This window comes from Sphaerodactylus townsendi, linkage group LG07, assembly GCF_021028975.2.
Source record: "Sphaerodactylus townsendi isolate TG3544 linkage group LG07, MPM_Stown_v2.3, whole genome shotgun sequence".
Lineage (NCBI taxonomy): Eukaryota > Metazoa > Chordata > Lepidosauria > Squamata > Sphaerodactylidae > Sphaerodactylus > Sphaerodactylus townsendi.
In genome coordinates this window covers 122,546,433-122,570,135 of record NC_059431.1, presented here as the reverse complement: position 1 = coordinate 122,570,135, position 23,703 = coordinate 122,546,433, and the positions used below count along the sequence as shown (strand labels likewise).

The 23,703-nt window shown below is 48.7% G+C and overlaps 2 protein-coding genes across 13 annotated transcripts in view; one reads left to right on the top strand and one right to left on the bottom strand.

Moving 5' to 3' along the window:
* Nucleotides 1–648, bottom strand: part of ZFYVE28 (zinc finger FYVE-type containing 28) — a 76,546-nt gene extending 75,898 nt beyond the window's left edge. For all 8 annotated transcript variants that reach the window (XR_007244987.1, XR_007244988.1, XR_007244991.1 and 5 more), the window contains exon 1: nucleotides 522–648. The gene's annotated coding sequence lies outside the window, so the exon portion shown is untranslated. The remainder of the gene's footprint in view (nucleotides 1–521) is intronic.
* Nucleotides 453–23,703, top strand: part of CFAP99 (cilia and flagella associated protein 99) — a 49,678-nt gene continuing 26,427 nt past the window's right edge. Inside the window, exons 1-8 of one of the 5 annotated variants that reach the window (XM_048502684.1) lie at nucleotides 453–524; nucleotides 1,791–1,933; nucleotides 6,429–6,573; nucleotides 8,995–9,089; nucleotides 10,124–10,236; nucleotides 17,477–17,645; nucleotides 19,225–19,305; nucleotides 21,950–22,018. In XM_048502684.1, coding sequence (XP_048358641.1) covers nucleotides 1,823–1,933; nucleotides 6,429–6,573; nucleotides 8,995–9,089; nucleotides 10,124–10,236; nucleotides 17,477–17,645; nucleotides 19,225–19,305; nucleotides 21,950–22,018 — 783 coding nt within the window. In that variant the 5' untranslated portion in view covers nucleotides 453–524; nucleotides 1,791–1,822. Of the gene's footprint in view, nucleotides 525–660; nucleotides 876–1,790; nucleotides 1,934–6,428; nucleotides 6,574–8,994; nucleotides 9,090–10,123; nucleotides 10,237–17,476; nucleotides 17,646–19,224; nucleotides 19,306–21,949; nucleotides 22,019–23,703 lie in introns of those variants that run through there. The other 4 variants (XM_048502683.1, XM_048502686.1, XM_048502687.1 and 1 more) reach the window with 4 other exon arrangements.

The window sequence follows — 23,703 nt, the reverse complement described above, 5'->3', positions numbered from 1 at the left end:
AGGTTTCCAAATTACATTAGATAGGAGCGTGCCGCAAGCCTTATATGGGGTACGGTCTTCCTGCCTGGACAGAACTGCTACACTGCCCTTATTCTGTAATGGCGGCTCCACCTGGGGGATTGTCTTGTTTCAGTGGCTGGCGCGCGCCTTGACCCCCCCGTAACTGCGCTGGGGCCGTGGCGCTGGGAGAGGAGCCGGCGCAGCCCGGCCGGGCGTGATTGAAAGTGGCGCCGTCGGCCTGGGTGGGCACGTCCGAAGGGCGGCCCGAAGTTGTGTAGGCCGCGGCTCAGGCGTTGCTAGGCAACGGGCAGTTGACGGGCGCCGCCATCTTGTCTCGCTTGCGGGCTCTCTGTTACTCTCGCTGTACGTCTCGCCTTAGAAGGGGTCGCGAGAGAGCGGAGCCCGGCAGAGAGAGGGCTCGGTGCTGCTTCCAGGCTGCGGGCGGGCGGAGCCGGGGGGTGGGGGCGGGGGGGGGGAAGGTGCCCGGGCACGGGTCGCAGTGCAGAGAACAGCGGGCCTACCTGGTGAGTAGCCCCACATCTCCGCACGTCGTGAACGGCTCCTGGGGACCCCACGGGTTCCAAAGGACATTCCCTCCCGCCACTGAACGCGCTGCGTGGAGATCGTGGCGTCCTTCCGTGGATCGCCCCGTCCAGCTCCACGGGACTGCAGGCGAGTGAAGCGCCATTAAGAACGTCACGCGAGTTGCCTGCTGTCTCTGCTCTTGGCTGCCCGCTCCGTGGGGCTGAGGAGCCCGCCCTGCCCTGTGGCTTTCCGTTGACGTTGTCGCGGAAAGCCCCGGGGCTGCTGCATGTTGCTTGAGTCCTAAGCATAGGAACACACGCTTCCTGGATGCTGCGCTTGGTGCACTACAGGTGAGCATTCGTTTAGTGCAAACGCTTTGTGTTGCTACTGGCGCACGAACCCCCGAAGTCTTTCACCCCGTGGAGCCACCACAGGACTCCTGGGGGTGTTTTGGGATTACGACTGATCTCCAGGCGACATGGACCAGTTGTTCCCTGGGAGAAGATGGCTGCTTTAGAGGCTGGGTTATTGGGCATCCTGCCCCAGTGATCTCCCCCCTTCCCCAAACCTGCATCTCCATGCTCCACCCCAAATCTCCAGGAATTTCCCAAGCCGGAATTGGCAGTACTCTTTCAAACGCTTTTTAAAAAACAAAAAGGACTCATGTTTTTATGAGATCCCACATGTGGTTTTTGGGGGGTAAGCTCTGCTGAATTTAGTGGAATTTCTCTGGATATAGATTTTTTTGCATCATAATATTAGACTATGCCTTAGTTTGAGCTTATTTGTAGGGCTGCAACCCCCCCCCCCCAATTGTTTGTATTTTGACAGTTCAAATTCTGTGCTGGAGTCTGTGACCTGTATAAATTGTACAAATTCAGAGGCTGCTTTGAACTGCATCTATATAGTCTTTCTGCCAACTGTTGTCCCATCTTGGCATAAGTAAACCTGAGAATACAGTTTATTACATAGTAAGTCAAGTTTCATATGTTAAGCAAAAATGTAGTGTAGTGGACCTGTAGTTTCAAACCAACTTCATCTGCTGCCTTCAGGTCCTGGTTTGGGATAACTAAACTAACAATGTATTATATGAATTCAAAACCATTGTTAAAAGTAGCTCAAACATGGAATATTACATGGCCCTTGATGCTACTCATGCATTTCTATCTGGAAAAGTAATTCCATTAAGCCACTGAGACAATAAGGTATTTGCAACTGTTACATTCATACACACTCATTATTGTTTATATTGTCTCCATTGGCAGTTTTACAGTTTACAAGGCTCTGCAAAGTCAAGATGGCTGGCCAGTGGAAACATATTGAAATGGTGGTCCAATGGCTTAACAAATTCAGCCCTGAAAAAGAGCGTGTTCAGCAATTCTTGGATGAATCAGCTAAGGATTTAAAAGTAAGTTATTATCAACCATATGGGTTTGTTTATTTACTATTTTCTTTCACGTATGCCTTCAGCAGTGAGGATCTTCAAGGGAGGGTTCTGTCATCATCTGTGGCCTCACAGCACCCCCTCCCCTTTACTTGAAATGGCATTAAAATGTTGAAATATTGCTAGGTCATTGTAGCAGGTCTTAATAATAGGCTTAGCAGGTTCCCAGGTTTCATAAAACAGAAAAGCAAGTCTCTATCCCCTTCGGCATCTCTGCTGCCATTCACACTTTGTGTTGTTCTTGAGAGTACCCTGTCCTCCAACTGAAGAACATCAAGGGAGGGGCAAAGGGCATAAGTAGGGTCCAGCAAGCCAGGGCTCATGCCTTGTGCACTACTTGAGGGAGGTGCCAGGCAGCCCAGAGCTCCGTCCATGTTAGGTCTCAGAACCTTAAGACAATAAACGGACTCTGAGGTATTGATCAGTAGTGTTTATTGAATAGGCATCGAAGCACCACATCTGCAAAGCCCTTTCTAATTAAGCTGACCTTCACAGTTCCCTTTATCCTCTGTAGAGAACCCCCCTTCTGTTTTTCCAAGAGTTTGTGTCAAACAGTCTTTGGAGTTAAGGTGCCCCAAGGTCGACAGCAGATAGCAAGAGAAAGCCACCTGGCTACCTGCCCTACGAAAAAATGGATGTAACACAGTTCCCCTGGGACAGGAGTATCAGGGGAAGTCTAGTTGTCTAGAAACACATGAAGCCATAAAGTAAAGACCAAAGAAAGAGTGCACAGATGACAGTGGATACATACAGCAGGCTGGTTACATATATCTTTCTAGCAACAGCAATTTGTTATTTTAAGCAGTTGCATGATTCCGGGAATCAGATGCATAGCTGCCCGGGGGGAGGGGGGAGAGACACGCCTCAGGCGCGCCCCATTGGGGTCATGTGGAAGGGCAGAAAATTGCCCCCACACCCCTCCCCCCTCCCCTGGCCTGGCAGCTAGGACCCGTGGCTGGAGCAGCCTGGCGGGGGCAGGGTTGGGCAGTGGCCCAGCAGGCCGCTTTTTCAGTTGGCTGCTCTTTGCAAACAGCTGAACTAACTTTGACAAAGTTCCTCAGCAGAGACTATTGAGAAAACTCAGCAATCAAGGAATAAGAGGGGAAGTCCTCCTATGGATTAAAAACTGGTTGAGAAACAGGAAGCAAAGAGTGGGTGTAAATGGGAAGTTCTCACAATGGAGAGATGTAGGGAGTGGTGTCTGAAGACTGGAAGATGGCCAATGTCACACCAATCTTTAAGAAAGGGTCTAGGGGGGACCCAGGAAATTACAGGCCAGTCAGTTTGACATCTGTTCCTGGTAAATTAGTAGAATCCATCATTAAAGATAAAATTATTAAACATGTAGAAAAGCAAGACCTGCTGAGGAAGAGTCAGCATGGCTTTTGCAGAGGCAAGTCCTGTCTGACAAACTTACTAGAGTTCTTTTGAGGGGTGTAAGAGCAGGCATGTGGATGGGGGGGGGGAACCAGTGGACATTGTCTACTTGGATTTCCAAAAGGCTTTTGACAAAGTTCCTCACCAGAGACTGTTGAGAAAACTCAGCAATGAAGGAATAAGAGCGGAAGTCCTCCTATGGATTAAAAACTGGTTGAGGAACAGGAGAACAAAGGGGTGGAGGTATAAGTGGGAAGTTCTCACTCTGATGGAGATGTAAGGAGTGAATTGTCCCCCAAGGATCCGTTTTGGGACCGGTGCTCTTTAACCTATTCATAAATGACCTGGAAGCAGGGGTGGGTAGCGTGGTGGCCAAGTTTGCAGATGATACCAAATTATGTAGGGTGGTGAGAACCACAAAGGATTGCGAAGAGCTCCAAGCGGACCTTGATAAATTAGGTGAGTGGGCTCAGAAATGGCAAATGCAGTTCAATGTAGCAAAATGTAAAGTGATGCACATAGGGGCAAAAAATCCAAACTTCACATACACACTACAAGGGTCAGTGCTATCAGTCACAGACCAGGAAAGGGATTTGGGTGTCTTAGTTGATAGTTCCATGGGAATGTCAACTCAATGCATGGCAGCTGTAAAAAAAGGCAAACTCTTATGTTCTTAAGGTAAGTGTGGGCATAGGGGGTGGGGCTGGCATTTTGCTTGGGGTGCCATGTTCCGCCCGCCCACGCCTTTGCCAGGAATGCATCTCAATTACCTAGATCAGTGGTTCTCAACCTTCCTAATGCCACGACCCTTTAGTACAGTTCCTCATATTGTGGTAACCCCCAACCTTAACATTTATCCATTTTACAGATGGAGAACATGATGCAGAGAGTCTTAGGTGACCCCTGTGAAAGGGTCGTTCGACCCCCAAAGGGGTCGCGACCCACAGGTTGAGAACCGCTGACCTAGATAGCATCCCCCTGACACCCCAGAAGCCCTGGCCCCCACTGTCAAACTGCACCCTGCCCCAAACTTCATGTGGAGTTCAGGGCAGGGTTACAGTTCAAGGCTGGGTCTGGGTCCAGCTGCACCCTGAACACAAACTTCATGTGGAGTTTGGGGCAGGTGCAGTTCACAGCTGGGCTCAGGTTCAGCATTCAACTGTGCACCCTGTCCCTAAACTCCACCTGGAGTTGTGGGGGCTCTGCCCATAGCTTAAAGCTGGACCCAGTCAGAGGGAGGCCAAGGATCTTCTCTGGCCGGGTCCAGCTTTATACTCCTGGCTCCACCTTGGCAGGCCATCTGATTTCGGAGGCAGAGCTTTGGAGGTGGAGCCGGAAGTATAAAGCTGGACCAGCCAGGGCCAAGCTTACCATCGGAGGCTGGGCACATCCTGGCAGGGTCCAGTTTTAATCTGCGAGCTTTGGAGGAGGAGCCTGCAGTTTAAAGCTACAATTGATCACGCCCCCAGCCTTGAATTGCATGCCCCCTCCTGGCTCCACACAGATCAGGGGGAGGAGGATTGAGGGGCGCACAGCTCAATGCTTGTCTTGGGCACCATCTTTGGAAGATATGTCTCTGGGAGAGGCACTTGAGACTGCAACAGGAGGAGGTGGGCAGATTAAGACCCCGTCCACACATGCAGACTGATGCACTTTCAGTCCACTTTCACAATTGTTTGCAAGTGGATTATGCTATTCCGCACAGCTTCAAAGAGGATTGAAATTGGATTGAAAGTTCATCATTCTGCATGTGCGGAAGGGGCCAAGGTTTCATTTCACTGACAGGAATTCCTTCTGTCTCTGGAGATTTTGCATGGGATCCAACCCTTTATTTTTCTTACCTGAAGTTTTGCACTCATATTTTGCTCCATTCTCACAAAATGATCTTACAGGATAAGTGACAAAACCTGGTTGTTATTGTTGCTGGGTTTTTGAAGTTAAGCAAGGTTTGTGATAATGTCACTAGGCAATAGAATACTGTGTGTGACAGTTGGGGAAAGTAGAAACAAACCACCTGTACCTGTTGAGTATGGGCCAGAAAGAGAAACCACATTGATAGAGAATAGACATATCAGCTTGTGACAATCCCTCTCCCAGGCTCATTCCACACATGCAGAATAATGCACTTTCAAACTGCTTTCGGTGCTCTTTGAAGCTGTGCGGAATAGCAAAATCCACTTGCAAACAGTTGTGAAAGTGGTTTGAAAATGCATTATTTTGTGTGTGCGGAAGGGGCCCCAGCTTTTTGCCCCCACAGTTTTTTTTTGGGGGGGGGGGTGCCAGAGCACAGAACAGCAGTAGTCACAGTTGATTTATGGCTACCTGGTAGGTTTTTCAAGGCAAGAGACTGACAGAGGTGGTTTGCATAGAGACCCTGCCTTGGTGTACTCCCATCCAAACACCAGGACTGACCCTGCATAGCTTCCAAGATCTGGCAAGACCAGGCCAGCCTGGCCCATCCACACAGGATTATGGCCCTAGACTTCTTGCCAGTAGCTCACAGTCCATTCTCTCTCTGTCTTTTGATGGAGTTTGGCTCCTTTGCCTTGCCTCCTGCTTTCTTAAGTTCCATGTTTTAGATCCCTGTTTGTCAGCTGACTGCTCACTTTGACCCATTTCCTGTACTCCTGGTCAGTCTCCTGGTCAGCCTTGCGAGCACTTCTGTGCCAGGGCCCTGCTATTCCCACTGCAGACATCTCCCCTGTCCTCAAGGGCTGCGTGGTTTCCTGCAAAAGCCACCTCTCTCTGGCACCCCTGGTTCTCCCCCACTGTTCTTTTGATATCTTTTCTCCTAAAGCTGCCATCCCAGCCACAGCCTTCCTTGGGTCTCTTTTCTTCTGTTCTTTCCTTTTCTTTCCACTGATGGCACCCGTCGTGCTTACAGAGCTTCAGCTACAACTGCCGCTTTCTGGGCTTAGGTAGGCCCGTCTCTCATAGCACTCCCTGGATCGCTGGCATATCAGTTATAATGTCAGTTTTCAGTCATTTTTTTCCTTAGATATTACCAGCGGTTGTAGCAGGTTGATAACAACTGATGTGTTCACAGTTCTTTATTGCTTGACTTGACGTTTTATCTATACAGGGTTTTAATGTAAACAATGAAACTTTTTTGGTGGAGATTTTGTCTGGCTGTATAGAATATAAACCTCTATTGGATGTGGTAGTCAATGCGTTTTATATCCGTGATGGAAAACACTGCATTGTGTCTGAGCGTAATCTGTACAATGGTAAGTATTTAATCTACATAATTAGAAAACTTCTGTGTATATTGTATTCTTTAATGGTCATTATCTCTTGCATAATGCCAGTGGACATGTAGCTATACAAATTACTGTGCAGGATTTTCAACTGGTATAGTGTCAGGGCTAACAACAATGAAAAGATGCATGTAGGATAACAGCCAAAAATTGTGTAAGTTATCAAGAGAAATTATGATATGAGGGCTCAGAATCTGTCGGTATTTTTATTGCATTGCCTGTTCATGTGTGTAAAGTGCCATAGAGTCACAGTTGACTCATGGCGACACCAGCAAGGGACTCTCAAGGGAGGTGATTAAGCAGAGGTAATTTGCCATTGCCTTCCTTTGCAGAGTCTTCCATGGAAGTCTCTCTCTCTTCCAAGTCCCTGCCTTGCTGAGCTTCCGCAGTCCTATGAGATTGGGCTGTGCCCTTCCATTTGCTTGCATATTCCACTGTAAAAGAAGGGTCTCTGAGGCATGTTCTAAGAGGAGTATTGTTATTGCCAGATCAAAGTACCCTTAAATCACATTTTTGCAGAAATTCTTCCCATTCTAGTAAATAGTAAAAGTAAAGTTTACTGAGACAAATATGCTCAGTTTTATGCATGCTCACTGTTTCACTGGAGTGTCAGTGAAACTCTTTAAATAATCTTCTAAAGTCTCTGTGACCTATACAGTCCTAAACATACTTTCTTTCTTTATTATTTATTTATTGTTTAGATTTGTAGACTGCCCCATCCCCTAGGGGCTCTGGGCGGTGTACAACAACATCAACATATATCCAGTTTATCATAAAATAAACAATTATTACATACATTAAAAGCCATTAAAACCATTAAAACAGCGGTCAATACAATAATAACAGGCGTCCCATAACCCAATTAATTAAAAAGTCTCCCCAAAAGGTGGGAACGGCCGGACTCCTCCTTAGGAGGGTAGCGTAGAATGGTTAAGGTAAATGAGTAAAGGGGGGGGCACCTTGTTAGTTGTTAAACTCTTTAGGGTTTTTCCCTGAATAAATATGCATAGCATTGTACCATAAGACTGCTTCAGTATGTTTCTAGTCTGGAGAGCTTTGGATTTTTTTCTGCCAACCTCCAGGTGGGGCCCAGAGAGCTCCTGGAATCATCATCGATCTCCGGAGGTCAGAGATCAGGTCCCCTGGAGAAAATGGCTTCTTGGCACGTGGACTCCATGTGGCAGCGTGCCCACGGAGATCCAGACGCGCCCCTCTCTCAGCCCCATTCCCAAAGCTCCAGGCATTTCTCAGCCCAGAGCTGTCCACTCTGCTTTCAACCCATTCTTTTAAAAATGGTTACCATGTTGAAGTATTGCAAAAGATAGAAGTCCTGTGGATTTGTTGTCATACAAAATGGCCTTCCTGGCAGAGCCAGTGACTTCAGGGTCCTGTGCTGTAACCCTCCGTTTATTAAATTGTTTCCAAACAAGGTGGTCCTACAACGTAGTCTTGAGCACTTGCCTAAAGTGATATCCCGGTTTCACCTCTCCCAGTGTTTTTTTAAGAACCCACAATCGCTTGCAGACAGGGCTATGCACTCCCTGGATGTGCGTAGGGCTTTCTCCTTTTATTTTGACAGGGTCAAATCCGTCGGGAAGGATTCCTCCTTATTCATTTGTTTTACAGGACACAAGAAGGGTTATGGTGTTTCTACCCAGACTTTATCTCTCTGTGACTTCTGCTACCAAAATTGCTTATTGCAAGGTTGAGGTACCTTGCCCAATTTGCAATCAGGGCTCACTCCACTAGGATCCTGACCACCTCAATGGCTTTCAGATCTAATGTGGATCTTATGGACATTTGTAAGGGCTATGAAGTCTACTCCATTGACTTCTTTCAAGCACTATGCTGTGGATGTCGATGGTTGGGCTGAGACGGCTGTGGGTAAAGCTGTTTTGCAGTCTCTGTTTCGCTGACAGCTCCACACCCACCTCCACAGTACATTAAGTTGCAGTTAAGTTACAGATGGTTTTCAGTGACCCCCATAGGTAGGATTTTCAAGGCAAGAGGCGAGCCGTGATGGTTTGCCACTACTTTTCTCTCCATAGCGACCCTAGGACTCCTCTGTGGTCTCTAACCTCTTAATAATAAAAAGCCCCCTTTTTACCTTCCTTGCTGTAATTCTGCAGAGACCATTTTACAATAAGAAAACATGTTATCTTCTTGAGCTTCTTTCACCCACCAGTGAGAGCTCCTGGCGGGGAAGAGGGAGGCAGCGCCTTTCCCAGCAGGCATTGGGAGGCAGCAGTTGAGCAATTTTTAAAAGTAGTTATGCAACTTGTTTTTCTAAAACATACAGGGGAAAAATGGGTACATAATACAACGCACTCCGTTATTATGTATTCATCCCACTTTGGTCAGTGCAGTTCTAATGTCTTTCTCTTCCAACAGTTGTTTGTTACTTGGCCACGTTTCAGCTGGAGGAGCTTGGCCTTCAACAGTTCAGCAAAATAGTGAAGTCACTGGGTGGTGCTAAGATATGTAAGGTAATTAAAATAGTTTTGTTTAAGCAGAATTTGAAACAAAAACATCCTAGCATTGTTTAAGCCATTGGTCCTTTCCATGCAAAGCACCTAAAACATTTTCAATCTCCCCCTTTAAGACAATGTATGTCCGCACTCACCCGCACTCACACAAACAATTCATGGCTGGCATTACACAATTTCCCCCCTTTTTTAGTTTGTTGATGAATCAATGCTTTGTTGGCTTCATAGCCTCGCACTGCGATTCTCTGTACCTCGTATAATGGATTCCTCAAAGATTAGCCCCCCAAAATAACAAAAACTCACAGAAATGCTCCAAAAACAGGCGAGGGGAAACAGAAAGTGAGCTCAGAAAATGGGGCTGAGGAGGATGTTCTGGAAAGGCAGAGAGGCATATGGGAAATGTCTTAAAGTAATCGCACAGCAGTAGAGCCTTTTTGAAAATGTTTCAGCCTAAAGAATCTTTTTAAAGGTGACTCACTGAAAATGTTGTGAGGCTGGAAATAAAACATTTTCAGAACCAAAGGGGGGAGGCATCGCAGAACTCCACGAAGGAAACATTTTATTTACAATCTCAAAGCTATTCGACACGGCTTGTGTGGAAGGGGCCATGGTCAGAGTCCCAGAAAGTGATGAGAGATCCAGATGTATGAACACTTAAACACAAAAAAATGCCCTGCCATCAACCAGGCAAATGTTGTCCTTCTCACCATGACTATTACCCTTTGCTGATTCATAGTGCACTGCATTGTTCTTATTTGACATCTAGTAATCACAACGTAAGTGGAGTATATTTAGACACATCAAGGGCGGAGTCATTCATTCATCCATTGGGTTTACATCCTGGCCTTTTTCAGCTGAGGCCGTGCTCAGGATGGCTTGCAGCAGTTAAGTAAACAACATCATGATATACAAAATAGGTCAAATAAAAGCATAGAAAGGGCAACATGTGGTCAAGTATTTAAGGCAACAGCTGTTTTATCTGAGTTCCATGCAAATTAAATCATCAGTTCCTTATAGTGTAAACTCTTCCCTAGTTTCTCAGGTTCTTTTTCAATGTCATGAATCTGAGCACGTGGATTAAAGATGAGTGGAGTCAGATATACGACTCTGCTTATGTGGCAGCTAACTGGATTGAATTATTGCTAAGGTGAGTGGTAACATGTATTACATTTTAGCAACTGGACAGAATTTACCATTGTGATAACCACTGAAATGGCTATAGTCATTGCCATATTAATTTTGCCATTCATATGACAACGTCCATGTGGTACCAGCCGAACAGATATATTTGGGGGTAATTGTGGTCGACCCACGCGGTCAGCGTAAGAACGAGACGAGACACGGAGATAACATCTGGTGGAGATCGCCAGCAGCGGGAGACCGGAGGCCCGTGTTCCTAGCGAGTCTCCCGTCTGCCGGTTCCTGGCACCTTTTATTGTTATCCTATTGGGGGCGTGTAGGAGGGAGGACCGGGGGGAGTTCCGGGAGAGCGGGAGGTCGGGAGATCATCATGTGATGCATGATCTCATCTGGCTACGTGCGGAGAGGAGCGTAAGCGTCTGAGCCTAATCCTCACCTGGGAGCAAGCACCATTGTCCCTGCGCCTCGGGTGATTGAGCCAGGGTAGTTCATGACCCGTGACTCCATGGGGGGGGATGAGGTAAGTGGGAGTGCGGTGCAACCAGCAAGGCCGTAGGTCCGTTAAGGCGTCCCAACGTTCTACCACGGTGGCTGCTGGGTCAGCGCCAGTGCGTATTACTACATCTCACTTTACATTTTAGAAAAGGGGGGCCGAAACGCTAGAGGGGCGATTTAAAGGGACGCTTGTACCTCCTCATTGCCCGTCTGGTCAAGCTGACCAAGCTGCTTGTGTAACATTAGAACTTGGCTTTCAGCGGGGTAAGGGAAATTGAGGGAAGGGCTTCACACATACGTTACAGGCAATATTAGACACGCATTGAACGAAACAAGATCCGGATAATGAGGCACACAATTAAAACCAATGCAGAGCTGTACAATAGCACTCAACCATCCTCGGCAGCCGGCAGCCAGCTCCAGAGGGCTTGGACCACCAATGGGAGCAAAACATCATACTTCAGATTAGATACAACTTCTTGCAGCTCACATACTTTCATATGGAATCAATTGAACAGGAATTATCAGAAAGATTAAAACAACACATATTATGTACATTCTCACAACCTTTGGTGATGTAATAACAATAAGTAATCAATATGGCGAGCCACGATTGTCTAGGGTCGCTTGACGAAGTTCCTGCTGCTCGGAGGCCAGAGCCGTCCAGAGCAATGGAGGTAGAATTGATGGGCTTCGGCGAAGGGCACAGGCCAGCCGGCCAATAGTCTTGGTGTTACAGGAAACTAAGCCGGGGGGGGCTCCCACAAGGGAAGTTCGCGTAGGGAGACTTAGAACCTCCGCCTTGGAGAGGGGATGTACCGCTGTCTGTTTCGGACAGGAGGGATCGAGGCAGAGCTGAGCCGGGCGGCGGCGGCGGCCGGGCTCCTGGGGTGGAGCTTGGGGTAGCAGAGAGTCCCGGCAGACAGACGATTGCGGCGAGGGAAATGCAGCAATAACAAAATAACATAACTTCAAAAAATTAGGGCATGCAATAAATTCAAACAATAAGAAACATGGCTAAACGATACATAGGCTGGATGATGTAATGCGGAAGGAGGAAGGGCAACCCGTCAAGGGATTGCATAATTGTCCCAATGCATGGCTCTTTACGCATTTGGACTACACAAAGCTACTAGAGCTGATGGCGTTAGAGTCCATGGATTTCTCAAGAACGTAGGGAGAGCTAACACTGGATAGTTCTTTAGCATTGCAGGTTCAGTGTGATTCTCACGAAAGCAAGGTTGTGAGAGAAGGCGTGTTCCAACAATATTCAAGCTGACTGAGAACAGCCGAGAGTTCTAAGGGTTAATCTATCAGGGAATCGTCCCTGGCATTGCAACTCAAGAAGCCTCAGCCCGGGGGCGGCAGAGAGGGAGAGAGAATAGCGATTGTAGATGAGGGAGCAGCAACACTGCATCAACCTCTGCAGCCACAGCTGGCCCTAGGCTGCCCGTTCCCCCCAGGAGGGTGGCCCCAGCGGGGAGCCTATGATCCTTGTGGAAGAATGGGTGTGCCGGCTCCAGAGAGATCCCTCCCATCTCGGCCCAGGCTGGGGGGCAATCGGGCCCTCCTCGACAGGGCTGGGCGGGGTCCGGATCCCTCCAGGGAGGCCCCTTCCGCTCCATCTCCGGGATGGGGCTGGTCTGGCATGGCGAGCTGAGACTCCCTGTGTGGAAGAGAAAAAAAGACAAGCAACGCTTTTCCCCTAGGGGTTTCTATGCTGTGCTGGCTGAGTTAGTCCTTATAGATGACAGTGGAAGGCTCCGGAGTCCTGAGTGGGGGCGGGCAATTTTTGATAGAAAGGAATAGAGAAGAGTACTTTGGATATATGGTCTGCTGGATGAAGTAAGAGACCTTGATTGGGTCAATAGGGGGGGGGAACTACTCCCCTTTTTTTCGCTTTGTTTTGGCCAAGCTTTTCGTTAAGGCGCCCAGTTGGCCCCATTCCGACCAACGTATCACTTGCAACATTCAAGGCGTTAAGAGATACAAGGCAGGGAATTGCCCGTTCAAGAGCTTAGGAGAAGGGAGAGGTCATATCCAGGTCGGATGTTTGTTTTGTAAAACAATCCAATCACCGTCTAAGGTGTGCAGGTTTTTTGCAAAGCAACTTGAACAATTCACAATTATAGTCATATCGTAATATAGCTGTCTATAGGAAAGATATAGAGAAGATGCAAAGAAAACAGTTCCTAGGCCCATGAAGGTTTGATCACACGGGGAGCAAAATTGAGAGGGCTCTTGCAAAAGACCCTTTATCCAGATCCTAGATCGTCTAGAGGTGGGGTGCGTCAGCCCATTAGGAAAAGTGAGGGAGGGTGTGTGCAGAAAGGAAGGCAGGGGTGGGGGAAGGGTTTGGAAGTCAGCTCTACCTTCCCTCCGGGTTAAAGGGGAACTTTGGTCGGTTTGAGCTCAAGCTTTCCCACCTTTCTACAGCGGGAGGCTGTGTAAGATAGGTGTGGCTGAGAGACCCCCCTTGCAGCACTAGTGACTAGCCAGGGAGCGCTCAGCAGAGAATGTGGGAGCATAGAAAATGATTTTGGCTTCATATGTAAGAACTTGCATGCCACGCCAATGCTTGGCCCAGTGTAGGCTCAGATGGACGAAGGAAAAAGGTTCTCAAGGAGAGGTTTGAAGAAAAGTTTTGAAGAGGTTTAAACTAAGATGGAAGCGGCTTGAAGCAGGTCCTATCGGGTATCCTGGGGAGCACGCACGAAGCTGTGTCCCGTTTAAAGAGCATACGGATGCTGTATCATGCATTTGTGAGAAGCCTTTCAAGGCATTGGCACACATAATCCAGGAAGAGGAGAAAAACTTTAATTGAAGCACAAGAACATAGCTTAGAAGCAATGGAAAAATCCCCTATGAGGGGAAAACTGAAGGGTTCTCTTGAAAGGTGGGTAAGGAGACATAGAGAATATACATAGGCATACAGAGCACACATATAAAGTGCAACGAGGGAGGATTGCAGTAAACTCTGATTTGAGATTTTGCTCTCTCTGAGGTGCTGACGATTTTGTTGCCACTGGGAGCTTTGAGCTTAGGGCTTTGCACAGGCTCAGAGGCTAAGGAGATCTGGTTTGAACCTTACAGCTGGAGAGGGCCAAGGGGGCTTCTTCTTCACTAAGGACTTTTGGCTGGCGGCCATTGTGCGAGCATCTTCCCCTCTTCCATGCCCTCATTGTCCTGTAGATTGCCTATGGGGCATTCTGAGGTGTGGGCTCAAAACGGCAGTCCCTCTTCCACAAGCATTCCTTTCTGCTGCAATTCAGTGACTGTGGACTCCTTGCAGAGATTTTGAACAAGTGTGCCATTCTGGGGTAATTCATGGAGGCATGGGTGACTTTGGAAGTAGAAGGGGCTAGCAGAGCAGGAAGTATAGACGTAGAGGGGGAGCCAGCAATCCAGATTTAGATTAGCTGAACTTAGATTAGACCTCAAGTGGGAGAGCATAGAGGCAGGGTGTTCCGGTGAACTTGGCAGTTTCTGGCGGGATGTTTGTCCATACTTGGATGTGGATGGCTCTCTGGTGCATGGAGTCGATGCCCCCTGGGATGATGAACACCCCCTGTTCCGCGGCGGAAGCTTTTGGCAAGACCCGCATAATGGTCTCCGTGGGGATGGGATCACCTATACCGAGCTGGAGCAGCCAAGATCTCGCTGGGGAGCTCCGGGGGAAGGGGTTTGAGGTGCGGATCTTGGTTCCGGGTTGGGGAGATGCCCGGGCGCGGGCATTCCCAGCTGGCATTGGGAGAGCCTGCCCCTAGATCTCCTCCTGGGGGTCTTCGCCCTCTGGGGAGAGACCCCTCCTCCGCCAGGCTTGTAGGCCTCCACGCCGGGCAGCCTGCTACCCCTCCGGAAATGTCCTGGCTTGCCGCAATTGAATACCACTCGCCTCGGGGCTGCCTCTACGGCAGCTGAGAGTATACGACTAGAAGGCTGGCTTGATGGGCTTAAAGACCGGGAGCATCCCTGGCAAGCTTTGAGCATGTCGGCCAGCTCGCTGGGTTCCTTCCTAGGCCAGTGATCGCCATGCGGCACTCAGCTGAGGCGCTCTCCCTTGGCAAGGCGCTTTAAGGAGTTCACTCTGGGCCTCCTCGTTGTCAACCTGCCTCTTGAGGGGCCTCCTGGAGCCCACCCACACAAACTCTTCCAGCATAGGGCTCTTTGAGGTTTCTGCCGGGTGCTAGAAAACTCTTTGGGTTGGCTGTCCGGCATTGGGGACTTCTTTCAAAAAACGCCTTGTAAGCGCATTCAGAGGCTTAATCGTAAGGGTACACCGGGCAGGACGACCTGCTGATTGTTAAGCATACTGAAGGTATCAAGGTCAGAAGTTGAAAGCGGTTGTGTAGGCGCCGCCGGAGCGGGCTGCCCTGCTAAAGCATTGCTGGCGGAACTCGCTCTCCCAGATCACAAATTGTGCAGGGCTCAGGAGCACGCGGAAGGCGATCTTCCAGTCAACCGGAACCATTAAGCGATTCCTCGCGACCGCCTCTAGCATGCCTCTCACATAGGGGCTGGTGACTCCTACGCCCCGGGCAACGCCTTACGGAACTCCAGTGAGGATAAGTTGTAGCTTAAAGGCTGGTACCTCGACAACCTCGGCCAACGACGCCACCCTCCCCCTCAGTATCTGTGAAGTGGATCGGGGCACAATGCAAGAATCTCGGCATCGCCTTCCGCCAGGGTTTCTTTCTTCTGCAGATCGTGGCTACCGCTCTGGGCGAAAGAGTTTTGAAACCCCGCGCCATTATGCGGCGCTGACGGAGGTGCAGCGGCTTCGAAAAATGAAGGCGGAGCAAGTATAGAGGGGCGGCTGAGCCGCGGGAGAGTTTGAATTGCGTGAAGGAGCTGGGGCGGTGAAGGAGGACAGGCGTTCAATTTAGTGGGATAGAGAAAATTCTGGCTGAAATTACAGGTGAAAGATCGAAGCGAGGGCGGCCTACAGCAAGGGAGCCATAGGTTCAGAGGGCTGATGGCGACACAAACATTGTCTCCCACGCCAGTAGCAGGCTACATCGGGCGCGCGAGGCTCTGTGCTAAGAGTGCGCCCGATGTTTTCCCAGTCCCAGATTCACTGTCCCCCCCTCTGGGTATCATGGACACCGAGCTTCAATCCCCTCAACCACTTATGCGCAGCTCCCCTTCTTTTAATACGGGGACCCTGCCGCATTTCTCATTAACGCTTTCAGTTCGCCAACGTGCTTGTCATAAGCCCTGCTTTTGCAAGCTCCCATACTCACCGGTGTGTCTGCCAGTCGACTTAGAATGCTGTCCTAGGACGCGTGTCTCTGACAAGGGCCGATCCAGAGGACAGGCGACACCGAAACGTGGGTGGTCCCTGGACGCGCCGATCCAGCCGGACTTTCGTATCGCTGCCCTTCCCCCAGGCGACGGTGAGCAGGGTGGAGGTTCGAGGATTCCCGGGTTTCGCACACCAGCTTGTGGTCGCACCCATCAGCTGTCAGCGTAAGAACGAGACGAGACGCCGAGATAACATCTGGTGGAGATCGCCAGAAGCGGGAGACCGGAGGTCCGTGTTCCTTAGCGAAGTCTCTGCCTGCCGGGTTCCTGGCAATTCCTATTGTTATCCCATTGGGGCTGTGTAGGAGGGAGGACCGGGGGGAGTTCCGGGAGATGGGAGGTCGGGAGATCATCATGTGATGTATGATCTCATCTACTACGCGGCGGAGAGGAGCTGCAGCTGCCTGAGCCCCAATCCTCACCTGGGGGCAAGACCATTGTCCCTGCGCCCGGTGATTGAGCCAGGTAGTTCATGACCCGTGACTCATGGGGGGATGAGGAGTGGGGGTGCGGTGCGACCAGCAAGGCCGTAGGTCCGTTGGCGTCCCAACGTTCTACCACGGTGCTGCTGGGTCAGCAGTGCATTACTACAGGTAATTTTAATGAAAGAGACTTCCCTGTTTCTTCAGATACTCTGAAGTGCTCTGTAAAAGCTACTTCACATCAACAGTGTGGCAGGATTTGGTCAACCCAGTAAATGTCCCAGTTGTTTATCTGAGGGGCTAGTCCTACTTTCAATCCTTGCCTGTGTGCCACCATTGTCTCCGGTGTCACACATGGGAGTTTAAATTATATTTCAGATTCTTCATCTTGCTCCTCCTCACACATGCACAAGCTCCTTATACCAAATGAGACCATCAGTCCTCCAAGGTCAGGCCTGTCCACTGAGACTGGCAGCTGCTCTCCAGGGTCTCAGGCAGAGGTCTTTCACATCTCCTGTTGGTCTGCTTCTTGTTAACTGGAGATGCCAAGGATTGAACCAGGGACCTTCTGCATACAAATAAGAGACTCTTTACTGAGCCACAGTTCCGCCCCACTCACAGCCCCTCCTCCACAACGCTCTGAGGTTGATCAGTGTGGGGAAGGGGGCTCCCAGGTGCTTGTTCATCATCGTGATTTCTGGGCAGTCCCCCTCAGGGGACAAGCCACTGGGGTACAAGCAATTTTTTTTTGGGGGGGTATGCAAAAAAGTTACATAAAAGGTTTGCTAATATGGGGGTACAGTTTTAGGGAGATGGTTGCCAAGGGGTATGTGAGTGAAAAAAGAGTGGGAATTCAAGTGGCGGACCATTTTCAGCAGCGAAAGGACACTTTCACTTCTGCCACTTCACGAATGGCTGCACTTAGATCTTTCTGTGAGACAGAGTATGGTTTCAACCAAAGTCAGTATTTTATTAGGAAAGCATCTAGGACATAAAAATAACAAAGATTATATATATTTTTTAAAGATGGCAACCAAAAGTGCAACAACTTATTGATCAATTTGATGATAAATCAACAAACAATATTTCTTCATCGCCGAAGACAACTAAGCCAGAGGAGTTTCACTTGACAGTCCCTAACCCACGACCTGTTCTGATCCCTGAGCCGGTTACACAAAAAAAGTATTCGAAGCATGTGAGTGATGTCTATCTTTTTAAAAACAAAATAACTTGTAATAGTCTGATTTGACAATACCCGAATCCAAGATTATTATGACACGTAAACCCCCATTGTTTAAGAAACAATTTCATATGATTGTATCGTCGAAGGCTTTCACGGCCGGAATCACTGGGGTGTTGAATGGTTTCCAGACTGTATGGCCGTGTTCCAGTAGCATTTTCTGCTGATGTTTCCCCTGATTAATTGAAGATTGCAAAAATCCCCCATCGGGGATAATGGAGAGACACCATGGAAACCATGGCATATCTCCAAGGCTGGCTCTGTCCCTGTGCAGGGGCTGGCTGGGCAGTGGAAGCCAAGTAAGGTCAGCTCTGCCTCCTGGCCTACCCCAGGAACACCCCCAGCCACATTAGTGCAGCTTTCTATGCTGACAAGCCTAGTGAAGGACAGCAGCTTCCACGTCGGGCTTTGTGGAGCTTCATGGCGCCTGCCCAGGTAAGTCACCTTCCACCGGTGCATTATGCTGCATCTCAGTCCCTGGATCTATGATTCAAATCAGACTCTGTCACTTGAAGGTTAAGAAGCGTTTATTGGTAGATACATGAGTAAGAGGGGAAAAGAGGGAAACAACCCCAGTATATCACTCTGTTCCCCACACTACAGAAAACGCAAAAAGGAATGCAGGATGAGCCCAAGGTCAGAAGATTGACATAATGTCTTTAGCTGTGAGAACCTCTTCTGGGGAAAACGAAAGTAATCTTGGCCATTTCTGTGGAGTTCCCCCTCCCCGCCGCCTCTCTGCTGCCCGGCAGACTCCAGCCTGACACTGTGTCAGCTCAAGAAGTGCCCCCCCCCCCCCTCGGGCTGCCCAGGAGCAATCCTAACAGGTCTACTTAAAAGAAAATCTTATGTTAGTCAGGGGGGCTTACTGTCTTGCAAATGTTCTTAGGAGTGCATCCTGAATATTGTTTTAGTTGAAACAGACCCATTTTATTCTCACGATTATTACTGTTATTGTTTTCATTTATAGTCTTTTTTTTACTGGGACCCAAGCAGCTAGCAAGTATGGTTTTAAAAAAATCAAAACACAGCCAACCTATGGTGACCACTGGCATTTCCAAGGCAAGCGAGTTGATTTGCAGCCCCTCTTTTCAAGGCAAGCAAGTTGATTTTCAGCAGAGGGCAGACCCCCTTTCCTGCCCAACCGTGGCAGCACGAGTCTCTCCCGTGCCCCTGCTGCTGACAGCCGTGCAAGTTTCTCTTGTGCCATGGCTACTGGGCTGAAAGGCATCTGATCACATGGGGAGCCGATTTGCGCCCCCCCCCCCCCCAGATTAGTTGCGTCCGGGGACATGGGTTACCCCACGTCCCCAGGCAAATATGCTGCTGCAGGGATTTCTCTTTTCCTCCTTCCCATGCTGCTTTAATCCCCTTTGGAGGTTCCTCTACCCCCAGTTGCCCCCACGGTGCCATCCCCAGCCACAATTTAAATGTCTGATTTCTGGTACCTTCTCTCATTAAAAAAACCCGTCCTAGTACATTTAATTGTATGGAGTTAATTTAAATAACTGTAAATTATTGGGTTTTATTCAAGGTTCCAGAGACCACATATAAACCTCCTAGACTGGAGCAACGCCTCAAAGAAATCAAACTAAAGAATCGCAAGAAAGCAGAGGCAAGTTCAGTATTATTTTTTATAGCATATTTTCTGCATTCTGTCTGCAGCAATATTTTCTAGCCAATGTGCTAGCTAGCGTCATTTGCCTTCTGTTCTGACGCTTTTTGCAGCTGTTTGTTTATCCTGGAGTGACGCTCCAAATATCTGCCAAATGCAGATGGTTTACGTTCATCCAGGCTGGCTTTGGAAAAGTTCCTGCTCCATGGTATCACTTCCACCAATCCACCTTCCAGAAGGCTTCCCTGTGAAAATGCAAAAAGCCTTCCTTCAGCCGGCAAGTCCTCACTGGGCTTAACAGAGTTAAGTCACCTTTCAAGTGGTGTAAGTCCAAAGGCCTGGGCTGTTGTCACAATGGAGGCAGTGGCCAGGAGAAAGCTGACTAACATCTGCTCCTCCCCGGCCATTTCTTAGAGCTCCCTGCCCCAACTCCGGCAGTGATGGTGGGGGCTCAGGAATGCTGGCATCCTGGGGAGGGCTGCAGCAGCCACCCATTGCTAAGTCCCCCCTCCACTGGGGCAAGTGCCCTGTGGGGGGCAAATCCAGTGGTGCCGCCTTGAACCACTCCCCCCCCCTTTGGATGGGGCTGTTAGTTACGCTCCTCTTTTGATGCTGCTCCTTTCTCTGCTATAAAGAAACCACAATTCAAATCAAGCAACTGCTCTTGCCTGGTTGTATTCTGAGACAAAAAATATTCCTTTCACAAATACTTTGGGCCAAAAATAACTCTTGACTATGAATTCTCAGCGTCATAGGAGTTAGCTCATTGAAAAATATCAACCCCGTGTGCTTAGGCACAAATATTAAGGTAAAATTGATGATAAGAATTACAATTTCTGTTTTAATGTTTCAAAATGTCTGATCCGCCCACCCAATTCAAACCAGGGCAGTACTCTTAAGTACCAGCCTCAGTACCAGAAGCCATCATTTTACCATCATTTACAAGCACCAATAGCAATCATACCAGTTTTAGCTCTCTTTCCAGCAACAGGGCCCTTTAAGCTTGCCTCCCAAGAAAGCCACTTCAAGAATTCCATGAGAATTTGGGGAACTTAATCTGCCAACAAGTCGCTTCTGGCGTGTGGTGATCCTATCAATGAATGAACTCCAGAGCATCCGATGTTCAACGGTGTTGCTCCGGTCTTACAATGGAGGCCATGACTTCCTTTTTTTGAGTCAAGCTGCCTCATGCTGCCTCTTAGAGTCAATCTGCCTCATGCTGCCTCTTTCCCTGCTGTCCTCAATTTTTCTGAGTAGTAATCTTTTCAACCTGCAGCATTTTGAATGTTTGCATTAAGCTCGCAAGGGACAAGTCCAGTGGTGGGATTGAAATAATTTAACAATTGGTTGTTTACAAGCACCATTTTAACAACCAGTTCTGCCAAAGTGGTGCGAACCTGCTGAATCCCACCACTGGACAAGGCTTTTATTATCTGGCGCGTTCTGATTCCAGATAAAGAAATTGAGACCCTATGTCTGATTTTGCACAGTAAAAATGCCCTGTGCTATATCCAGGAGTGCAGCTGCCGCAGGGCTTTTTACCCTGCTGTTAATGTTGCACTGCTTCCCGGCTCTCCTATACTTGCACCGCGAGGTTTCAGCAGTGTCTTCTAAGCATACGTGGGCAACCTCCATTTTCTGCGTTCTGATTGGCTGAACCCCCCCCCCCCCGCTCCCCACACTCACTTTCACCAATTTAGATTTAAATGACTCTGCGCGAAACAGGCACTGGGAATTGGCACCCCCACACACCCACACCTGTCTAAAATCTCTGCATGTGTGAGGGAATCACGGTACTCCAAACCCTCCCCCCATCTAAACTCCTTGCATGTGCAAGGGAATCTCTGTCCTCCTGTTCGCAACACCTTCGCACGCTGCTTTTCTGCAAGATTTCTCAAGGTTTTTGCAAGATTTCTCCCTTTGTATTTTTTATTCCACTGCAGGGGGGGGGGAACACCCGTTCACTGGAGGGGTGGGCCAGAGCAGCGAGGCAGGAAAAATGGCCTCGTTCTGCTACCAAGGAGTTTTTATGGCAGCGGAAGCCACCGGAGCAACAGGGGCATTCCAAAAGGTCCTCAACCTTTGCGGTTCTGGAAAGTCCCAGAGCAAAGCCACTTCTGCGGGGCGGTGCCGGGGCAGCAGTGTGGCAGACACTGCAGTGCCGGGAGCTGTGGGGAGCTCCCCAATGCGCCAGGGCATTCCCCATGCCAACAATGGGGCATTTTTAACGGGCAAAATCAGCCTATGTTCTGTCTGTAGGACTAGAAAAGCGTCAAATATATCGTCTTGTTGAAGGTTTTCATAGCCAGAATCAACTGGATGTGGTGGGTTTTCTGGGATGTTTGGCCAAGGTCTGGAAGTTTTTGCTCCTAACTTTTTGCCCACCTCTGTGGCTGGATGCGGGTGATACATTAGGATTAAGTTCGTTGTTGAGGCCAAGACTAATAGGCTTATCTAGATAGCATTGAGAAAATTTACAATAATGCACTCCAGTCTCCAGTCAGCCTTTAGTTGGCTTTGTTACATTTTAGTACCAAGTAAATCTTTACATGGTTTTGTATTTGGGTTTCCTTTGTTTTCTACATCAGTTTTAACTTTCAGTGTTAAATATATTGGGTAGCTGAAATTATTGCTTTAACTTTAGGATCTGCTGCTGGAAGCAAACCTTAGTCAGTTCTCCTGTGCGGCCACAAAGCCTGAACATGAAAGCACAGTAAGTAAATTGCACTAAAAAAAATGAATGCAGTAGTATGTAAATGGGGAACGAAACTGAATCTGAAGTTAGATCTTGAGAAGCAGTAATTACAGCAGCACCCCTAGTCAGCGTCAAAATCAACAACCTTTATTGGCATAACAATACAATATTAGAAACAAAAAGTTCATTCGGACCAAATGGAGGAGAAAAAGAAGGGGGGGGGGGGAGAGAATATTAATCAAGTTTTCCCCTGGAACTCTGAATTATAAATATGTCAAGAAATTTATACTGAATCAGTTACATCACTGCTGGTATTGTCTAATAAAAAGACAATCTTCTATGAGTTGGAGGCTGCCTCGAAGAGTAGCATAGGTAGAACAGGTTGCAGTGAGTGTAAAGGAACCTGTTTTCCTTTTTCCTGTCCACGTTTGTGCGCTTCATTCGTTCACGCAGTGATTGGAGCCCATGGAAACCATCCAGGCTGCTTGCGCGCCTTTGCACAGAGACACTTCCCTTGTTCCAAAAATTTACTTCTGTGTAGCTGCGCAGGCACACAGCAATGAACTCCTGCAGCCCTGCTGATCATTTCACAATCCAATCGGCTGCACTTGCATATCTGCACATATGCATCACAGAAAAGAGAAAGGGACTTCCCTGTAACAGCGGGCAATACTGAATGTGTTGCTGTGGATTGGTCATACTCGCTGCTACCACAGGGAGAAAAAGTGCCTGGGGGATTTTCAGGGATGTAGGTATAGATTTTTTATGGGGGGGCTCGGGGGCGGAGCCACGCCCCCACCCACCCCTGGGGCATGGCCACGCCTCCGCAAGCCCCGCCCCCGGCCCTACTGCTTATAAAAGCAGCTCTCTGAGGCCAGGGACAGCAGAATCCCCTGCCCTCCCCACCCGCCCCCCCACCAGCTGGGCTCCCAGCCAGCAGAGGCGTAACTAGGGAAAATTGAGCCTGGTGCAAAATCTGAGTTTTGAGGGGCGCCCCCGCCCTGGGCGGCCGCTGTGATGCTGGAATGCACCCCCAAACAGCATCACTTTCAATGGTGTTTAAACTAGAGAGCCCAAATTATTTTTTAAAATCCATTTTTTAAGGGAGAATCTGGATCCCCAGTTAAAACAACATTGAAAGTGATGCTGTTTTGGGGTGGATTATCCCCTACCCTGAAACAGCATCACTTTCAATGTTTAAACTGGGGACCTCACATTCTCCCTTTAAATCCATGCTGAAGGGGGTGGATTTAAAAGAAGAATCTGGGGAAATTTGGGGGGGTGCCTGCTGTCAGGGGTGCAATTATTAAGCTAGCAGCACCAAACTTTCAGGGTATCTTTAGGACACTCTCCTGATGATACCTCCCAGGTTAGGTTAAGTTTGGTCCAGGGGGTCCAAAGTTATGGACCCTCAAAAGTGTAGCCCCATGTTTTATTAGCTCCCATTGGAAACAATGGGGGATGGGGGCACCCCCTTTGGGAGGCCATAGCTTTGGACCCCCTGGAACAAACTTCACACCTGGGTGGTATAAGTAGGAGACTCTCCTGATGATACCACCCAGGTTTGGAGAAGTTTGGTTCATGGGAGCCAAAGTTATGGACCCTCAAATGTGTAGCCCCTATCTTCTATTAGCTGCTATTGGAAACAATGGGGATTGGGGCACCCCTTTGGACCTCCTGGACCAAACTTTACCAAACTTGGG